The sequence below is a fragment of the Amblyraja radiata genome, chromosome 11 (assembly GCF_010909765.2).
Source record: "Amblyraja radiata isolate CabotCenter1 chromosome 11, sAmbRad1.1.pri, whole genome shotgun sequence".
In the NCBI taxonomy this organism is placed as follows: domain Eukaryota; kingdom Metazoa; phylum Chordata; class Chondrichthyes; order Rajiformes; family Rajidae; genus Amblyraja; species Amblyraja radiata.
Window position 1 is genome coordinate 13,957,285 of NC_045966.1, and position 19,073 is coordinate 13,976,357.

Consider the following 19,073-nt stretch of genomic DNA (forward strand, 5'->3'; position numbering starts at 1 on the left):
ACAATTGGCCTGGTGATCTCCTTTAGAGCATGCGCAGTGAATACCGGAGGCCTCCATTGGAGCATGCGCAGTAACAAACGCCTGGGTCTCCCTTGGAGCATGCGCAGTGGCCCCTGTCCCTGAGCCTCCCTTGGAGCATGCGCAGTGGCCGTCAGGCCGCTTATCACAGCCCCGGTGGAAGTTCAGCGACGTGGCGGTGAGGATTGAAGGGACGCGTTGGGGGTGAGTTGTGGGATGTGACCGCGACCCATGAAGTGCTGGGTGGGATGTGACCGCGACCCATGAAGTGCTGGGTGGGATGTGACCGCGACCCATGAAGTGCTGAGTGGGATGGAGGCGAGGGGACCGGTGAAAGTTAAGTCAGTGTCGCGTTAGACTGACGGGTACCGTAAACCTCTATTTCTGCTGCACCTTCCACCGTCCCAGGAGGTCTCGCTCACTTCACAACCAATAGTCTGAAGCAGGTTCTCGCCTTCTAAGACCTCACCTATTCCTTGTATCCAGAGATGCTGGCTGCCTCGTTGAGTTACTCCTGCTATCTTTTTTAGTTTGTTATTATAGTTTGGTGCAGTGGCTGCCGTGCCTTAAAGTCAGTCTAAAAGTCAGTCAGGATTGCTCCCGATGTTGGGGAAGTCCAAGACAAGGGGTCACAGCTTAAGGATAAGGGGGAAATCCTTTAAAACCGAGATGAGAAGAACTTTTTTCACACAGAGAGTGGTGAATCTCTGGAACTCTCTGCCACAGAGGGTAGTCGAGGCCAGTTCATTGGCTATATTTAAGAGGGAGTTAGATGTGGCCCTTGTGGCTAAGGGGATCAGAGGGTATGGAGAGAAGGCGGGTACAGGATACTGAGTTGGATGATCAGCCATGATCATATTGAATGGCGGTGCAGGCTCGAAGGGCCGAATGGCCTACTCCTGCACCTAATTTCTATGTTTCTATGTTTCTAAAGCCAGATGTTAGGGACTGAGGGTCACAGCACCTGGGAGTAAGGTGAGGCAGTCAGAATAATAAACCCTTCAACAACAAGAACCGAGAATGCAACTCATCTCCGAGGGTCCGGCAGCATCTGTGAAGGCCAAAGCTTGCCCTTTTACCTCCACAGACCCGCTGCGTTTCAGATTCTAGCATCTGCAGTCTCCTTTGCTTTAACAAACAATGCAAGCTTAATACGCATATTAGTTTAGTGTCTAGGATAGACACAAAATGTTGGAGTAACTCAGCGGGACAGGAGCGAAGGAAGGAATTGCATCACTCATCACTCAAGATGTGGGAACGTTGCCTTGCACTGTGGATGGCTCGATTGTAATTTAGTACCTTCTGCAGCGAGGTTTAACACATTCTGGACAGTCAAGGAATTAACAAAAAATTAAGAATAGTATAATCTTGAATTTTAATACATCTTGCAAACCATCAAGAAATGTGCATTTTGCCAACACAGTTATGCACAGATTAAGTAATTTTGTTGAAAAATGAAATGTTGTAAAGTAGAAGATAGAACAAACTGCTGGATTTTGTTGGTACACAAAATTGCTGGGGAAACACAGCGGGTGCAGCAGCATCTATGGAGCGAAGGAAATAGGCGACGTTTCGGGCCGAAACCCTTCTTCAGACTGGATTTTGTTGATGGGTTATCCCACCTCCAGATACAGGGAAAGTTTCTACCCAGATGTCATCAGGCAACTGAACCATCCTATTAACTAGAGAGCAGTCCTGACCTACCATCTGCCACATTGGAGACCCTTGGACTATCTTTAATCGGACATTCCTGGACTATAATTTCCAATATACATTATTCCCTGTATCTGCACACTGGATGGCTTGATTGTAATCGTGTTTAGTTTTTCCACTGACTAGATAATATGCAACAACAAGCTTTTCACTGTACGTCGGTGCATGTGACAAGCTAAAAAATGTGTGCTGCCCGGAATCATTTCCTCAAGTACTGTTTCAAGTTCTGTAACAGTGGTGCCCCAATTAGTACTAGCCTGTAAAGGGTTGATTTGCTATAATGTTATTGTCCTTCAGTCTGTACTTAAAATTAAAAAAAAATTAAAAAAAGACGACAATATGGGGTATGTATTCTGCAAAACCACCACCCTCCATTGGTGTTCTCTAAAATTACCCACAGCTCGGTATGAAGAGGCTGCTTGTGAGGGTTGCAGATGGGCAGGCTAGGGTGAGCAGAGTGACCACTCAATATGGGGGAACTTTATCTTGCACGGTGGATGGCTCGATTGTAATCATGTATAGTCCTTCTGCTGTCTGAATGTGTGCACCTGCTCCATTTGTCCATGATAAACTCAGCAGTGTTTAGTTTATTGTTGCGTGTACCAAGGCACAGTGAAAAGCTTTTGTTGCGTGCTAGCCAGTCAGTGGAAAGACAATACATGATACAATCGAGCCATTCACACATGATAAAGGGAATAACGTTTAGTGCAAGGTAAAGCCAGTAAATTCTGAACAAAGATAGTCTAATGGTCTCCAATGAGGTAGATTGTAGTTTAGGACTGCTCTCTAGTTATGGTAGGATGGTTCAGTCGCCTGAGAACAGCTGGGAAGAAACTGTCCCTAAACCTGGAGGTGTGCGTTTTCACACCTCTATACTTTTTGCCCAATGGGAGAAGGAGTGGCCAGGATGTGACTTCTCCTTGATTATGCTGCTGTGGTTTCTCCGATAAGATTGCCAAAGAGAAATCTCTGGGCCGAGGAGATCTTGTGCAGTCAAACATAGAGAGGCGATGATGGCAACTTCGATCACATGCAGTATGGATGATGAAAGAGACTGTAGGATCTGGGCAGTGTATCTAACATGGAACAAATGCCACCATCCCCTGTGATGGTCCACACTCCATTGACCAGGGTTAGTTACCCTGAACCTCTCATCCCAGCGATAGCAACTATCTTTCTGGCCCCACTCCACCCAATAATCATCAAAAGCAGCCTCACTTCTCGGCTGTGGGTGATTCATTGTTGCGAGAGCACCATCGGAGAGGAAGGATTTACGCCAGGTTCCCACTGCCTGTGACACATCTTAATATTGATCTCTTTTAGCATTGATGCCATTGTTCTTTTTCATGGCAACACCAAGCAGGGTTTACCTAGCAATTGGGAATGTTACAAACCTTGTGATTCCTCATTAAATTCAACAATCTCAGATAACCAGCTTTTCTGGTTTGGTAACACAACCAGCCAGCCTGCTCTCTTTATCTCCCTCCTCAGATGCTGCCTGACCAGTCTGTCTTGGTTTCCACCTTGTCATAAACATTTACTGTGTTCTCCTCTTTTTTTTCCTAACAAGAGGCTAGTAAATTTAACTGTGGTGGATAAAGTTGGTGGCACAGAGGTGCAGCTGGTAGATCTGCTGCCTCACAGTGTTAGAGACCCAAGTTTGATCCCAACCTTGAGTGCTGGCTGTGTGGAGTTTGCACGTTCCTCTTGTGTCCCAAAGACATGCAGATTATATATTAATTGGCCTCTGTAAATTTCCCCTTGGGTGAAGGGATGAGAAAGTGGGAAAACATAGAACTAGTGTAAACGGGTGGTCAGCATGGGCTCGGTGGGCCATATGGCCTGTTTCAATGCTATATATTTTTAATTCTTGGCCCCCATTCTAAGAAACCGTTTAAAAATCCATTCAGAATTGGTGATAGTTAACATGGTGTTTTATGAAAATTTATATTTAGAGAATTGTGGAACTAATGCATTGGATATAGCTTAAGGGTTTACAAAGGGTTTTCTGACAGACCTAAGTGGTAGACAGGTCAAAAGTGTAACAGCTGCTTTTGTGAGCTTGTATAGGGGTTCCATGGTTCCAGCATTTGGTCCCTTACATTTTGTGATTATATATTAATGATTTGGACTTGACTATAGAAAAAGAAAATGATAGGGAAAAAAATGATCTTGTGGTTCTCATTTCCAACTGTAGAAAGACACATTTGGAAAGAAAAATATCAAATTCATGCCAAAAGAAATGATGCAATAGATTTAGAGAGATGTAGCAAGGCAAGGAAATATCCAGTAAATGGGAGGATATTGGGTTGTGTGAAGGAAAGGGGAGGACCGTTGAAAATATTTTATCGGGATGCATCACAGCATGTTTTGTGAACGGCTCCATCCAAGACCGCAAGAAATTGCAGCGATTTGTGGATGCATCCCAGACCGTCACACAAACAAATCTCCCTTCCATTAATTCCATTTATACATCAAACTGCCTCGGCAAGGCCACCAGCATAATCAAGGACGAGTCTCACCCCAGTCATCGGGCAAGAGGTACAGTAGTGTGAAAATGCACATCTCCAGATTCAGGACTTTTTCTTCCCAGCTGTTATTAGGCAACTGAACTGTCCTATTAACAACTAGAGAGTGGTCCTGAACTACTATCTACCTCAATGGAGAGCCTCTGACGACCTTTATCTTGCACTAAGCGTCATTCCCTTATGTATTTGTACACTGGATGACGATTTGTAACCATGTACGGTCTTTCCACTGACTGGTTGGCAAGCAATAAAAGGCCTTTCACTGTACCTCGGTACACCTGACAGTCAACTAAACCTTACAGTATATGTCAGCAGATCTTTAAAGAGCGGGTTCATGAAGAGGTTTGAAGAAAAATGACAGAATGCTTTCCTTTATTTGGCAAAGCATCGAATATAAGAGCAGAAAGGTTATACTGGAATTGTTTGCAACATTAATTGGGTTGCAGGTTTGGTTCTGCATGGCATCTGCTCACTGTTCCCACACCAGATATGACTGCTATGGAGAAGGTGCACAGAACAAGGCTGTTACCAGAACTGGAAAATGTTAGCATTGGCAAAGAATAAAGAGACTTGTTTACTTTGCCGCAGAGTAGCCTGGGGAGGGAGGTTTAAATGAGTTGTATAACATTTTAAAGGCTTTGAATAGAGTATAAAAGCAAGGATCTATTTACCTTGGAATGGCCAAAGGGTAGTGGTACAGATTTAAAGTTGACAGATGGGGAGTAGGGAATGAGTTTTTATTATTTGGAGCACAGTGAGGTCTTGAATTCAGTGCTTGAAAGATTGGCGGAGGCAGAAACTTCATCACAATTAAACAACACTTGGATATAGACATCACTTACGATCTTATGACACAAAGTGCTGGAGTAACTCAGCAGGTCAGGCAGTATCAGAGAAAAAGGATGGCTAACGTTTTGGATCAGAACCCTTCTTCAGATAGTATATATAAGTACATTAAGGGTCATGGCCTGCAAGGCTGTAGCTTGAGTACTGGAAGGTGGAATTAGATTATCTCTTTCGCTCGGCTAAAGGCCTACATGTGTCATCTCTTTGTTTAAGAAGGAACTGCAGATGCTGGATAATCGAAGGTACACAAAAATTCAGACTGAAGAAGGGTTTCGGCCCGAAACGTTGCCTATTTCCTTCGCTCCATAGATGCTGCTGCACCCGCTGAGTTTCTCCAGCATTATTGTGTACCTTTGTGTCATCTCTTTTATGTGACTCCATGATTTATATAAAAGACCATTTAAAAATAATTAATTTTGAACTTAATAAGACTAACCACGAAATACTTAAAAGTTGCTGGAATAATTTGCAGCAGAATCTAAATTGATTCCGATTTAACAATCCCATGCAGCCATTCCCCTCCATTGAAATGAAGAAATAAACATTGATGGTGTGATTTAGTTTTTGTGGCAAGTTCACTGTGTAAATGCAAAACAAAATACCCACGCTGCTGTTCCCACGTAGGAGTGCAGCATTGGTTATGGTCGAGACAAAATGGCAGCAAACAGGTATAACAATGTTGAGACATTGTATGGAAGTCACAAAGTTGCGAACAATCAAGCGGGAAAATGTCTGCAGTGATGTGGGAAGCTCATCAAAATATGTGCCACGGTATTTTAGTGGGTTATTCCTAAGTTCGCAAGTCATAGGAGCAGAAGTAGGCTATTCAGCACATCGAGTCTACTCCACCATTCAATCATGGCTGATCTATCTTTCCCCCTGAACCCCATTCTCCTGTCTTCGCTCCGTAATCCTTGACACCCTTATTAATCAGGAATCTGTCTTAAAAATACCGAATAACTTGGCCTTCACAACTGTCTGCAATGAATTCCACAGATTCACCGCCCTCTGACGAAAGAAATTCCTCCTCATCTCCTTTCCAAAGATACATTCTTTTATTGTTAAGGGCCTGTCCCACTTGGCTGTCATTTGCGCGTCACACAGATGGGGCGCGAAGATTTTGTACATCACAAAATCCTGCGACGCCGCTCGCAGCCGCGCGTCACTGCCTATGTCATCATGCACCATGCGCGCATCACGTGCATGTCACGACATGCGCGTCGTGCGTCATGACGTGTAAATGATGTCGCTTAAATCACGCGCAAATGACGGCCAAGTGGGACAGGCCTTTGAGGCTGTGCCCACTGATCCTAGACTCTCCCACTAGTGGAAACATCCTCTCCACATCCACTCTGTCCAGTTTGAGTGTTGTGTTTTGAGCAGATTACCAGGAATAGCTCCTGAACTATAAAATATACTAATTTCATTTCAAATTCATAGCAATTTCTCCCTTTATTTCCATATAAATAAAAAATGACCTAGTCCGAAGTGTCTCATAACTATAACTCCTCATAACCATGTACAGTTTTGGTCAGTCTGAAGAAAGGTCTTGATCCAAAACATCCAAAATGAATTTGGAGGAGAGGCAATGCTAGTTTCCCCAGTTGGTTCCTGGGATGAGGTCGGTTGTTTGAGAGAGTGAGTGAAATGGGCATGTGTTTGCTGGAATTTGGAAAAATGAGGTGACTTTATAGAAGCATAAATATTTCTCAGTCCTGGACAGATGCTTCTCCTGATGTACAGTCTTGCCTGTGGGCTTGTTTCAAGTTGGAAAATGCCATAAGGAACTGAGTTGTGTGAAATCTCTTCACAGGATTTGTGAACCTTTCAGACTTCTCCATTCCAGAGATAGCGTGTCTCCATTCTGCACAATCAGTGGGTACATTACAAACTGAGATTGATAGGACCTGGGGCACTAAAGACGGTAAGGGATATTTGGATAGGCCAGCACAGTATCATTTAAGACATTGAGGATTGATCTTACTGAATGATGGAGCAGGTTTGCGATTATATGGCTTATCCCTTTATGTTATCACAAACTAATTTTGGTGTTCACTCGCAGATATATCAAAGATGGAGGAAACTGAAACTACGGAGGTACCCGAGGATAAAGAATCTTTAATTTCAGAAGAAAGTTTAAGTGTTGCAGCCAACGGAGGGGAAAGCAATAAAAATGATGTATCATTGCAGCACTCCAAGTCTGAACATGAGACAAACACTACAGACAATTCCCAAACTGAGGACCACGAGTCTGCAGAAAGGAAACTTCAAATTAATGAAAGTAAAGGCAAGAATTCCATCAGTATGACAAGAAAGAGACCAGAATCAAAAGGATCCACTCCTGGGATAACTGAACAGCAACCCTCGGAGCTTGATGACAAGGTAGGCAATATTAGATGTTCTTGTACAAGTGATTATTTAACCTTGATTAAGTGTTTCTGTGTTGCCCTTGATCGCATTGGCAGGAATTTATGTTCTTGTCCAAAAGATGATTGTGCAAGTGAGAAATGTGGTTGGCATGTAACCATACTGATCATGACCTGTTTTGCAGCCAAAGGTTGTCTCTGATCAGGAGGCAGGAAGTTGGGGCTACTGGGGCAATTGGGGGAAGTCACTGCTTACTACAGCAACAGCCACAGTTGCATCTGTTGGTGAGTTTATTGCTGTCGTTTAGAAATATAATTCCTGCAAAATCTTGTGAATGTTGATTTTTCTAGAATTTTTTCAAATTTACTCGTCTATGTACGTCTGCAAGTTCTCCAAGACCATGAGAGATGGCATCAGCTGGGAGCATAGTGACGTAAAATGGTGCCTGGATGTCAGGCATAGCTTCTGTTCAATTGACCTTTTCCCCAATAGTCATACAACGTGGGGACAGGCCCTTTGACAACCTGCGCACACTGACCAACATTTCACATCTATACTAGTCCCCACTGACCAACATTTCACATCTATACTAGTCCCACCGGGCTGCGTTTGGACCAAATCTCTCTCTAAACCTATCTTATTTTTTCCTATCTAAACGTTCCTAAATGTGCCTCAAGTACCTACTCCAGCAGCTCGTTCCATACACCCACCACCCTTTGTGTGAAAAAGCTACCCCTCGGGTTCCTGTTAAATCTTCTTCTCCCTTCCCCCCCCCTTCACCTTAAACTTACGTCCTCTGGTTCTTGACTTTAAAACTCTCTCCTCTGGTTCTTAATGTAGGGACAAGTTCTTACCATATCTTTGCATTCTCTTACAAGTGTTGGCTTTCTGACCGATTTCCCCCTTGCTGAGCTCTGGGATTTTGGGTGAGTACTGCTTCCATTAACCTGAGGCGTAGGAAGCACTCTGGTAGCAGAATTTGGCTGAGGGGTGAAGGAAAAGGAGAGAGAGATAAAAGTGAGCGAGATCCCCATCCCCAAACACTACGTCTTTCCCCTTTCTGCAGTGCAAACCATCTGTCACAATGGCTGATATTTATTTCTACTTTATTAATACATCATATCGAAGCTTCCCAGTTTTTCTCTGAGGTAAGAATACAGAAGCAGTGATACTACCAGGATTTCTAAAATATAAACTATTTAAATGTTTCTTGTTGGATTGCATTTTCTTCGTCTAGATTTTGGAACTGCATTTGCTTACTTATTGAGTAGAAGCAAGAGTAAAGGGCCTGTCCCACCAGCATGCGATTGCATGTGTCTAACGCGACCAAACGTGGTTGCTTGAGGCGTACGGCCTCGCGGGGCCGGTCCCACTTCCAAGTGTGGAGACGTTTGGAGTTGGGTGGGGCTGGTCTCGACATTGCGCGGGGCTCCAAAAATCTTGCAGTCTGAAAACCCCGCGCGCCAACGGCCTGACGGCCCGCAGGTGCATTGAGGGCGTCTCGATGGGCATACGCAGCATCTTGACGTTGTACGCAGCGTCTTGACGGCGTAGGCCTAGCACGTGGCATTGCGCGATGACGTCACCGCTCGGCGTGCCGTTGCGTGATAACGTCACCGCCTGACACCGTGCGACGTCCAAATTCAGTCAGCCTGGCTCCTGCCCAGCTGATTAGTGAGTATGATGTCGGGACCAGCCCCGCACAACTCCATACGCCTCCGCGGTTCAAATTGGGACCGGCCCCATGCTGCTAAACGCCTCAAACGACCACGTTTGGTCGCGCTAGACCCATGCAATCGAATGCTGGTGGGACAGGCCCTTAAGTCTTTTGGTTCTTGCCGAAAACTGAGGTAAAAAAAAAATCACTTTGCTTCATTAACCCCATATTTGATTCCCTTTAATAGAAACATAGAAAAATAGGATCATGATGATGGCTGATCATCTAAAATCAATACCCTGTTCCTGCCTTTTTCCCCATATCTCTTGATTCATTTAGCCCAAAGAGCTAAATCTAACTCTCTTGACAACATCCAGTGAATTGGCCCCCACTGCCTTCCATGGCAGAGAATTCCACAGATTCGCAACTCACTGGCTGAAAAAGTTTTTTCTCATCTCAGTCCTAAATGGCCTATGCCTTATTCTTAAACTGTGACCCCTGGTTCTGGACTCGTCCAACATCAGGAACATTTTTCATGCATCTAGCCTGTCCAATCCTTTAAGAATGTTATACATTTCTATAAGATCTCCTCTCATCCTTCTAAATTTCAGTGAATACAAGCGCAGTCGACCCATTTTTTTCATCATACATCAGTCCCGCCATCCTGGGAATTAACCTGGTGAACCTACGCTGCACTCTCTCAATAGCAATAATGTCCTTCCTCAAATTAGGAGACCAAAATCAGCTGCGGTATCACCAGGGCCCTGTACAACTGCAGTAGGACCTCCTTGCTCCTAAACTCAAATTCTCTCGCAATGCAGGCCAACATGCCATTAGCTTTCTTCACTGCCTGCTGTACCTGCGTGTCTACTTTCCGTAACTGATGTACAAGCAGGTCTTGTTGCACCTCCCCTTTTCCTAATCTGATATAATTCAGATAATAATCTGCCTTCCTGTTCTTGCCATCAAAGTGGATAATCTCACATTTATCCATGTTATACTGCATTTGCCCACTCACCCAACCTATCCAAGTCGCCCTGCAGCCTCATAGCATTCTTATCGCAGCTCACACTGCCACCCAGCTTTATGTCATCCGCAAACTTGGAGATGTCACATTTAATTCCATCGTCTAAATCGTTAATATATATTGTATATATCTGGGGTTCCAGCACAGAGTCTTGAGTCACTGCCTGCCATTCCGAAAAGGACCCATTAATTCCTACTCTTTGCTTCCTGTCTGCCAACCAGTTCTCTATCCATGTCAATACTCTACCCCCAATACCATGTAGTCTAATTTTGTGCACTGATCTCTTGTGTGGGACCTTGTCAAAGGCTTTTTGAAAGTCCAGATACACCACATCCACTGGCTCTCCCTTATCCATTCTACTTGTTACATTCCCAAAAAAATTCCAGAAGATTAATCAAACATGCTTCCCTTCGTAAATCCATGCTGACTTTGACCACTCCTGTCACTGCTTTCCAATGAATATTTCCAATTTAAAATGAAAATTTAAATGATGGAAGCTAAGGATTGTAGGCAAATGAGTTGTGACGTCTTAGATCATTCATGAACTACCAAAAAGGTTGTATTGGCTGTCTTAATCCACGTTATGGTGGATAAGTCTCCAGGGCCTGACCAAGTACATCCTTGGATTTTGTGGAAAGCTTCGGATGAAATTGTGACCTGGAAGGTGGCAACTGTTATGCCATTATTTAAGATGGGTAGCAAGTAGATGTCTGGGAATGTCAAACCAGTGAGCTTGGGTAAGTTACTGGAGGGGATTCTGAGGGATGAAATCTACTAGTACTTGGATTGACACAAACTGATTAGGTATAGCCAGCATGAATTTGTTCATGGGACATTGTGTCTGATTATGGCATGCTGATCGCGAAACACCTTGATGTTAAAAGTTTAATAATGCTTATTGTGGATGGAGTGATCACCTTACAAAAAGTGCATGATGATAGTCAGGTGGAGACTGGAATATTGCCAAGCTATCTCAGTTAATCGTAGATTGACAGCATGTTCACAAAATTCGTTTTTGAATAATCTTTTTGAGTTGGTTTCAGATTTTTTTGGTGGGGGGGGTGAGAAAGGTTCGGATTTAAAGATGTCTTTATTTTATAATTGTTTCAGATCTTGATATTGCTTATTGAATCTTAAATTCCAGTCGGGAGGGTCCTGAAACAGTGCAATACCTGACAGCTCTTCATTGCATTCATGCTAAATATATTGAATTCGTTTTGAAAGACTTGCTTTTAGTTGCTTCTTTTAATATGGCAGTAGGAAATAAGAGAGCAGGACAGGTGCAGCCGGAAAATGGATTACTGATCGTTAGGTTTGTCATCTGAAATCCTTCTGTAGAAGTTACAGACATTAAGAATGTTAAATTCATCCAGCAAAACAGAGTAGGATCCTCACAGTAACTTGGTTGCCAGCTCTAAAGCAAGATACGCTTTCAAAATGTGACTGTGATTGCTGATTTTCGCAGCAAGTTGTTTGCCAATGTTGAGTTGGTAAAAGCTGAGGTAATCTCTGCTCTCCTTGGACTGAAACTAATTAGTTTGTTTTTAAACTTAATAACCTTTTAACCTCTTTTGTTACTACTGTAGGTCATGGAATTTCCCACGTGATTGAAAAAGCCGAGTCCTCTCTTGGGATTCCCAGCCCTACGGAGGTTTCAGCAGAAACAAGACTGTCTGAAGGGGACAAAGGTGATCACTTGAAAATGGCGTTCCAAATTATGAAACGTTAATGTCCGTTAATGATTAAAATAGAGGACATGACGAAGGATAATGATGCAAATGACACCATGCTTTTTGGGCTACAAAATCCTCAGTTCTACCTGTTTTTACTATACATTACTTATGAAACATTATAAAGCCCCTCTTTTAAGGTGCAAGATCTCAAGAAATTAAGCATTCTCACTGACAACTGGAGAAGCCTAGTGAATAACCAGCAAATCTGAACTAACCAGGCCAGTGATATAGTCATTGAGAGGACTAGATGCTACATGCTAAGGCTTCAAGCTTGCAAGTGGATGTATTTACTGGGACTTTTTGCTGCTGGCAGATAAGGCTTTCTTCCCAGAGCTTGCTAAGCACTGTTGACAACAGTGAGCCATCTCGCATCTGCAAGGATGGTCAGGCAGTCACTCACCACAGACATGGGTCCATGCCAGTCATGAAGCACCATTGAACCCATCTTACATAATTCCATTTCATTCTTCCCATATTCTCATCAACTTTCTGCAAATTCTGTCACTCGCCTACCTACACACCAGAGACAATTTACAGTAGCCAATTAAACTACCGACCATAAAGTTGGGAATGTGGAAGGAAGTGAGCATCCGTGGGGAAGCCAATACAGTCACTTGGACAACATACAAGCTCCATACAAACATCACCACAGTTCGGGTGTGAGCTGGGTCACTGCCCTGTGAGACTGTTACTTTACCAGCTGCACAAGAATGCCACCTTGTTAGGTTTCCACTTTGAAGTAATTAAGCAAAGAGGACCATGTAAATGCAAGTAATTAAGGATCTGCGCTTCGTTGTATTGGTGTTATAACATGATATGTGCTCAACTTGATTTGAGTAAATCATTTTAATTTCTGCAGTACTGTTTGCTTTCCAGAAAACTCTGAAGAAGGCCCTAAAACTGAAAGTGGAACCTCCTCCCCAACCAGTGGAGCGTTTGGGGTGTTTTCTACCATAACAAGTGCAGTACAAAGCACGGTGAGTATGGGTCATAGAAACATAGAAAATAGGTGCAGGAGTAGGCCCCTTGCGCCAGCACCGCCATTCAATATGATCATGGCTGATCATCTAAAATCTGTATCCTGTTCCTGCTTTCTTCACATATCCCTTGATTCTGTTATCTAACTCTCTGATATCTAACACTCTCTTGAAAACATCCAGTGAATTAGCCTCCATTGGCTTGTGTGGGAGAGAATTCCACAGATTCACAACTCTCTGGGTGGAAACGTTTTTCCTCATCTCAGTCCTAAATGGACTACCCCCTTCACATATGTCATTTTTCCAAACAGTGCCTATAAAGCAATCCAAATACTAGTGGAGTCATTTGTTAGGCAGTTTTTGAGTAATTATTTATGGAACCTTTATTTTCACACAGAGTTATGAGTCTGTGGAATTCTCTGCCTCAGAGGCCGGTGGAGGCTGGTTCTCTGGATGCTTTCAAGAGAGAGTTAGACAGAGCTCTATGGCTAGCGGAGTTAAGGGATATGGAGAGAATGCAGGAACAGGGTACTGATTGTGGATGATCAGCCATGATGACGTTGAATGGCGGTGCCGGCTCGAAGGGCCGAATGGTCTACTCTATTGTCTAACCTCGTGCTAAAATAAGTAGCAAGATATGTTTATATTTCAGACAAACCTTTTCTTAAAGATAGTCCTTACCCCTAGTCCTTACCTTTCACCCCATCAGCCATCACATACAACACATAATCCTCTGATGTTTTCGCCACCTCCAACAGGATCGCACCACTAGTCATATCTTCGTATCTCCACCTCTTTCTGTCTTCCGCAGAGACCTTTTCCTTCGCAGTTCCCTGGTTAACTTGTCCCTTTCCACCCAAACAACCCCCTCCCCAGATACCTTTCCCTGCAACTGCTGGAGATGCCACACCTGTCCCTATACATTCTCCCCCAACTCTGTCCAGGGACCCCAACAGTCCTTTCAGAGGTTCACTTGCACCTCCTCCAACCTCAGCTACTGTATCGGTTGTTAAAGATGTGGACTCTTGTACGTCTGCGAGACCAAACGTAGACTGGGCGATCGTTTCGTTGAACACCTTCGTTCAGTCCTCCTGGACCTATCTTACCTCCCCGTTGCTAAACGCTTTAATTCGCCTTCAATTCCCACACTGACCTTTCTGTCCTAGGTCTCCTCCAATGGCAGAGTGAGGCTAAATGCAATGATAAATCCACTAAAATAATTAATTTCATATTTTAATTAGATTAGAGAGAGTTTTAAAAACCCAACTGAACTGACATTAGATTCATTAAAGAAACAAGGAACTGCAGATGCTGACCTGAAATGTCACCTATCCATGTTCTCCAGAGATGCTGCCTGACCCGCTGAGTTACTACAACACTGTCCTCTTAAATTTATTGAATGTGTTTAATTAAAAGTTAATCTACATACTTGGATGATATGATGTAAATATTGCTAACTTTATTTTCAGGGAAAAACTGTACTAAGTGGTGGTTTGGATGCTCTTGAGTTCATTGGTAAAAAAACCATGGACGTTATCGCAGAAGGAGATCCTGGATTCAAGAAAACACGAGGCCTAATGTATAGAACAACCACATTATCCCAGGTACATGCTCAATTTTTTTGCAGTGACTAAATGAAAATAATTAATCTCAGGGTGGTGGAGGCAGGTTCTCTGGATGCTTTCAAGAGAGCTAGATAGGGCTCTTAAAAATAGCAGTCAGGGGATATGGACAGGTTGCGGACAGGAAGGCACTACAACGGATGGTGAAAACCGCGCAGCACATCATCGGTGCCCCGCTCCCTGCCATGGATGCCCTCCACCGAAATCGGTGTCTGAGACGGGCTGGGAAGATCATTAAAGACCCCTCCCACCCTAACCATGGACTGTTTGCCCTCCTCCCATCAGGGAGACGGTACAGGAGCCTCAGGTCTCGTACCAGCAGGATGAGGAACAGCTTCTACAATTATACAATCACATTGCTGAACTCGGAGTCCCGCCGATAGATTTCTCCAGTCCCTCCGTCCACATTGTTTAATTATTCTGTATTTTTGATTATTCTGTATCTTCTTTTTTTTAAATTTCTATATGCACTACTACTACGGACTGACGCAAAACTGCATTTCGTTGTACCCATACTCAGTATTTGTGCAATGACATTAAAGTTGAATTGAATTGAATTGAATTGAATATGGGGAGAAGGCAGGAACATGGTACTGATTGGGGATGATCACATAGGAACATAAAAAATAGGTGCAGGAGTAGGCCATTCGGCCCTTCGAGCCTGCACCGCCATTCAATATGATCATGGCTGATAATCCAACTCAGCCATGATCACATTGAATGGCGGTGCTGGCTCGAAGGGCCAAATGGCCTACTCCTGCACTTATTGTTTAATCTTTTTTTATTAAGTGCCAGAATAGTCACAGTAGCACAGTGGTAGAGTTGCTGCTTTACAGCGAATGCAGCACTGGAGACCCGGGCTCAACCCCGATTACGGGTGCTGTCTGTAAGGAGTTTGTACATTCTCCCTGTGACCTGCGTGGGTTTTCTCAGAGATCTTTGATTTCCTCCCACATTCCAAAGAAGTACAGGTTTGTAGGTTAATTGGCTTGGTAAATGTAAAAATTGTCCCTAGTGGGTGTAAGATAGTGTTAATGTGCAGGGATCGCTGGTCGGTGTGGGCCGAAGGGGCCTGTTTCGTGCTGTATCTCTAAACGAAACTAAACATATCAGAGGGCAGATTAATATTAAAAATAGAACAATAATTGACTAATTCAGCCATGGCACTTTAATGCAATCTGCCATCTTTATAGAGATGCACGGAACCACAGATGAAAAAGACAGTGCTGGAATAACTGAGTGGGTCAGGCAGCATCTTTGAAGGAGATGGATAGGTGCCTTTTTGGGTTGGGACCCTTATTCTGACTGATTGTGATGAGGGGTGGGGTCAGATTCTGTAAGAGACCGGGGCTTGACAAACCTATGTGAGTGATGGGTGACGGGCCGCTGAGGAGGAGGATGTTCACCGTCGGGGTTCGGCGTCGGCGTTCCACCAGCCCGGCGTGAGGGCCTGGACATCGGGCCACCCAGGGCGGCGACTGCGGGTGCCCGGAAGGCCCAGACCACGGATGAACATCTGGGAAGAACTGAGGGGAGGCTGGCTGGACTATGGTGCCTTCCTCACCTTGGTGCCATTTATGTTATGTTGTGTCGTGGACTTTCTGTGTTTGTGCTTTTTTTAAATTCAATTATATTTTTAATATGTTTTATTATTTATTATTTATTTATTTTTATGATACTGCCTGTACGGGAAATTCATTTCGTTGTCTCTAATTGAGACAATGACAATAAATTGAATACAAACGGGGTTTGATAGGCAGATGAGTGGATGAAGGCCAGAGATGAAAAGAAGACGAAAGATGAGGCATGAAGTGTGAAGCTGGAGGAAGGGATACGCGTGGAAAGGAGCAGGGGAAAGGGTGGGTGGGATAACGGGAGAAATGGATGAGCATCTATGTGGGGCACTGGGAAAAGAGGGTTAAAACAAGAGGGAATAAACCACAAACAGCAATGGGCCCAGCCCCGATGCCTGAGGCACACCACACCTAAGTAAGCATTGTCTCATACTCCACTTTCCTATACAGGAGGCGGTCCTGGAGATTATACTGCTTTATATTGATTTTATAATTATAATTTTATTTTATGCAGGTTCTGCGGGAAGCGAAAGAAAGAGAAGAACAACAACAGCAACAATATCAAACAGCTGATGAATGTTCAACAGCTGCAGAAAAGAAGGCTAATTATGGAATTTTGTTCGATGAGTTTCAAGGTCTGTCCCATCTGGAAGCATTGGAGATTTTGTCAAATGAAAGTGAAGTAAAGGTAAATAAGCAAAAATATTTTATTTTTTTTGTGTTATTGCCAGATTTGTTTTTGAATTTGAATGCAGATCACCTATTCAGGATGGTACTTTATTAGATGACCCAGAAATGCCACATTATTTTGCCATCATTAAGTTCATAGGTTATGCTAATATTGAAAATGTATTGGAGTCTTATTTAATAATCCTCTTCATGTTTGTTTTAATGTGCTCTATGTACTTGTGTCAATTTCATTAAAATATACACTTTGACTTAGCATGCCTAATGCTAACTGCATTCTTTAGCTATTCATGTAAGGGACGTTTGTTACTTTCTGTAGGTTAAATCAGTGATTAATTCTCTGTCTGGAGAAGAAGTTGAAAAGCTGAAGGAGGAGTTGGAAACAATTACAGAAGCGTTTTCTTCGTTTGAATTTGATGATGAGGAAGAAGTGGAGAGTGAAGGTACAACAAAAGGTGTTTGGTGGGCAGTCAGGTTTTTTTATTGATTGTGTGTAGTTTTCCCCAGACTCTTTATGATCTTTATCATTAGTTTGAAATTATGTGTCATTCAGCAGAAATGTATAAAAGTTTGGCATACATTTCTTGCTATCTTTTATATTCAGTTCTCTGTCTGCAGAATTAGCTGTCCCATGGCCTGGTTTAACGATCTTATTAACTTGCTATACCTCCTTTTAAAATAATTTGTAAATTTCATAAACAGCAACATTTGGGTTGCACTGCCTCTCCATGTTGTTCTTCCCACAACCATCTCTTTACACATGAATGCCATGTTCATCATCTTTGTGCCCACTTCACTGTCCCACAATCTCAGTCACTATTTACTGCAAGCTTGGTACTATGTACAACCTTTTATTTACAAGAAAAGAAAAACTAACTCTTGTATTATTACTGGCTGGTCTTTTGTCAAAAAAATACAACTGTTCTGGAAAAGTTCCTGTTTTCATTGCCTTGCCAACATTACCCAAACTATTGGCTTAATCTCAATTGTCGGGTTTTTGAATAACCTTGCAGTGTAGTCTTGTTATCCTTATGGAAATTTATTTCTACGACATTTACATTAATTTCATGAACTCTGTCACCTCCATCAAATAACTAGATGGCTGGATTAGACAGCCATTTCTCTGGACAACTGGACGTTCTTACTAACCAATTCTCCTCCCAGTGGGAATGTGAGAATTTCCTATCACTAACTGACCTCTTGTATCAGGTTTGTGTATCCCATCATTTTGTAATATTTGTAATTCACCAGTGTTTCTGGTATTATTCCTTCAAGGAGGACTAAAAGATTATGCCTTAGTCTCTTCAACTTCACCCTTGCTTCTCTCAGCAAACTAGCATGCTTACCTGGTAATTTTTTGGCTTTGAGGGTGAAACTGGTTGTGGTACAGGGCTTGTCCAGAAATTGTGAGCACATAACATATGGCAATTCACTATTTTTATGAACTGGCAACAAGAAAAAGGACATTGAATGCTACTGGATATCATAAATTCAACTGGTTGACCTGCCTTTCAAGAAGGTGGGCTTTGCCTCTACCCCATAGAGCACATTGTACTCTGCTAATGTGCTACAATGCTGGGAACTATATTCTGCTCTAGTTTCCCCTTCACTCTATTGTATCTGAGCTTGGATATCTATTTATGGTACATCTGACCTGTTTGGACAACTTACAAAAAAGCTTATCAATGCTCTTCAGTACAAGTGACAGTACTAAATCTAACCTAGGAAGGTCCAACTATGTCTCTTTACTCAGAGAGTGGTAGTTGTGTGGAATGAGCTTCCAGTGGAAGTGGTGGAGGCAGGTTCAATTTTATCATTTAAATATAAATTGGATAGGTATATGGATGGGAAAGGAATGGAGGGTTATGGTCTGAGTGCAGGTAGATGGGACTAGGGGAAAATAAGTGTTCGGCACGGACTTGTAGGGCCGAGATGGCCTGTTTCCGTGCTGTAATTGTTATATGTCCATCTGATCCAGCATTCATTACCATATTTTTAAAGCCACTTCATGTATTGACTCTAGGTGCCTTCAGAGCAGATAGAAAGGAACAATAAATAAGCTTTGCCAATGTCATCCTGAAAAAAATGTTTTACACAACTTAAGGTTACTTTGATATGTTTTGCAGGAGATGATGGGTCTAGATTTGTGGAAGAAATGTCTGAGTTGTTATCAGAGCTGCATTTAGCTGTAACATCTGATAAAATAGGCAAAGTAAGTGTATTTTCTGACCGATTCAGTTCTTTTATGGGGGGAAACAATTCACTTACTGTAAAGTGTCTTCCACTTATTGTAAATATTTGCACAAAAGGGTTTCTGTTATTGA

The 19,073-nt window shown here is 42.9% G+C and overlaps 1 protein-coding gene across 2 annotated transcripts in view; it reads left to right on the plus strand.

The window, feature by feature from the left end:
* The first annotated feature begins 119 nt into the window (after positions 1-119).
* fam114a2 (family with sequence similarity 114 member A2) overlaps positions 120-19,073 on the plus strand; it is a 28,520-nt gene continuing 9,566 nt past the window's right edge. The window contains exons 1-9 of one of the 2 annotated variants that reach the window (XM_033029362.1): positions 120-223; positions 7,167-7,487; positions 7,657-7,756; positions 11,743-11,844; positions 12,766-12,866; positions 14,336-14,470; positions 16,577-16,750; positions 17,069-17,192; positions 18,876-18,961. In XM_033029362.1, the coding sequence (XP_032885253.1) occupies positions 7,179-7,487; positions 7,657-7,756; positions 11,743-11,844; positions 12,766-12,866; positions 14,336-14,470; positions 16,577-16,750; positions 17,069-17,192; positions 18,876-18,961 (1,131 nt within the window). In that variant the 5' untranslated portion in view covers positions 120-223; positions 7,167-7,178. The remainder of the gene's footprint in view (positions 224-7,166; positions 7,488-7,656; positions 7,757-11,742; positions 11,845-12,765; positions 12,867-14,335; positions 14,471-16,576; positions 16,751-17,068; positions 17,193-18,875; positions 18,962-19,073) is intronic. The other variant, XM_033029363.1, reaches the window with a different exon arrangement.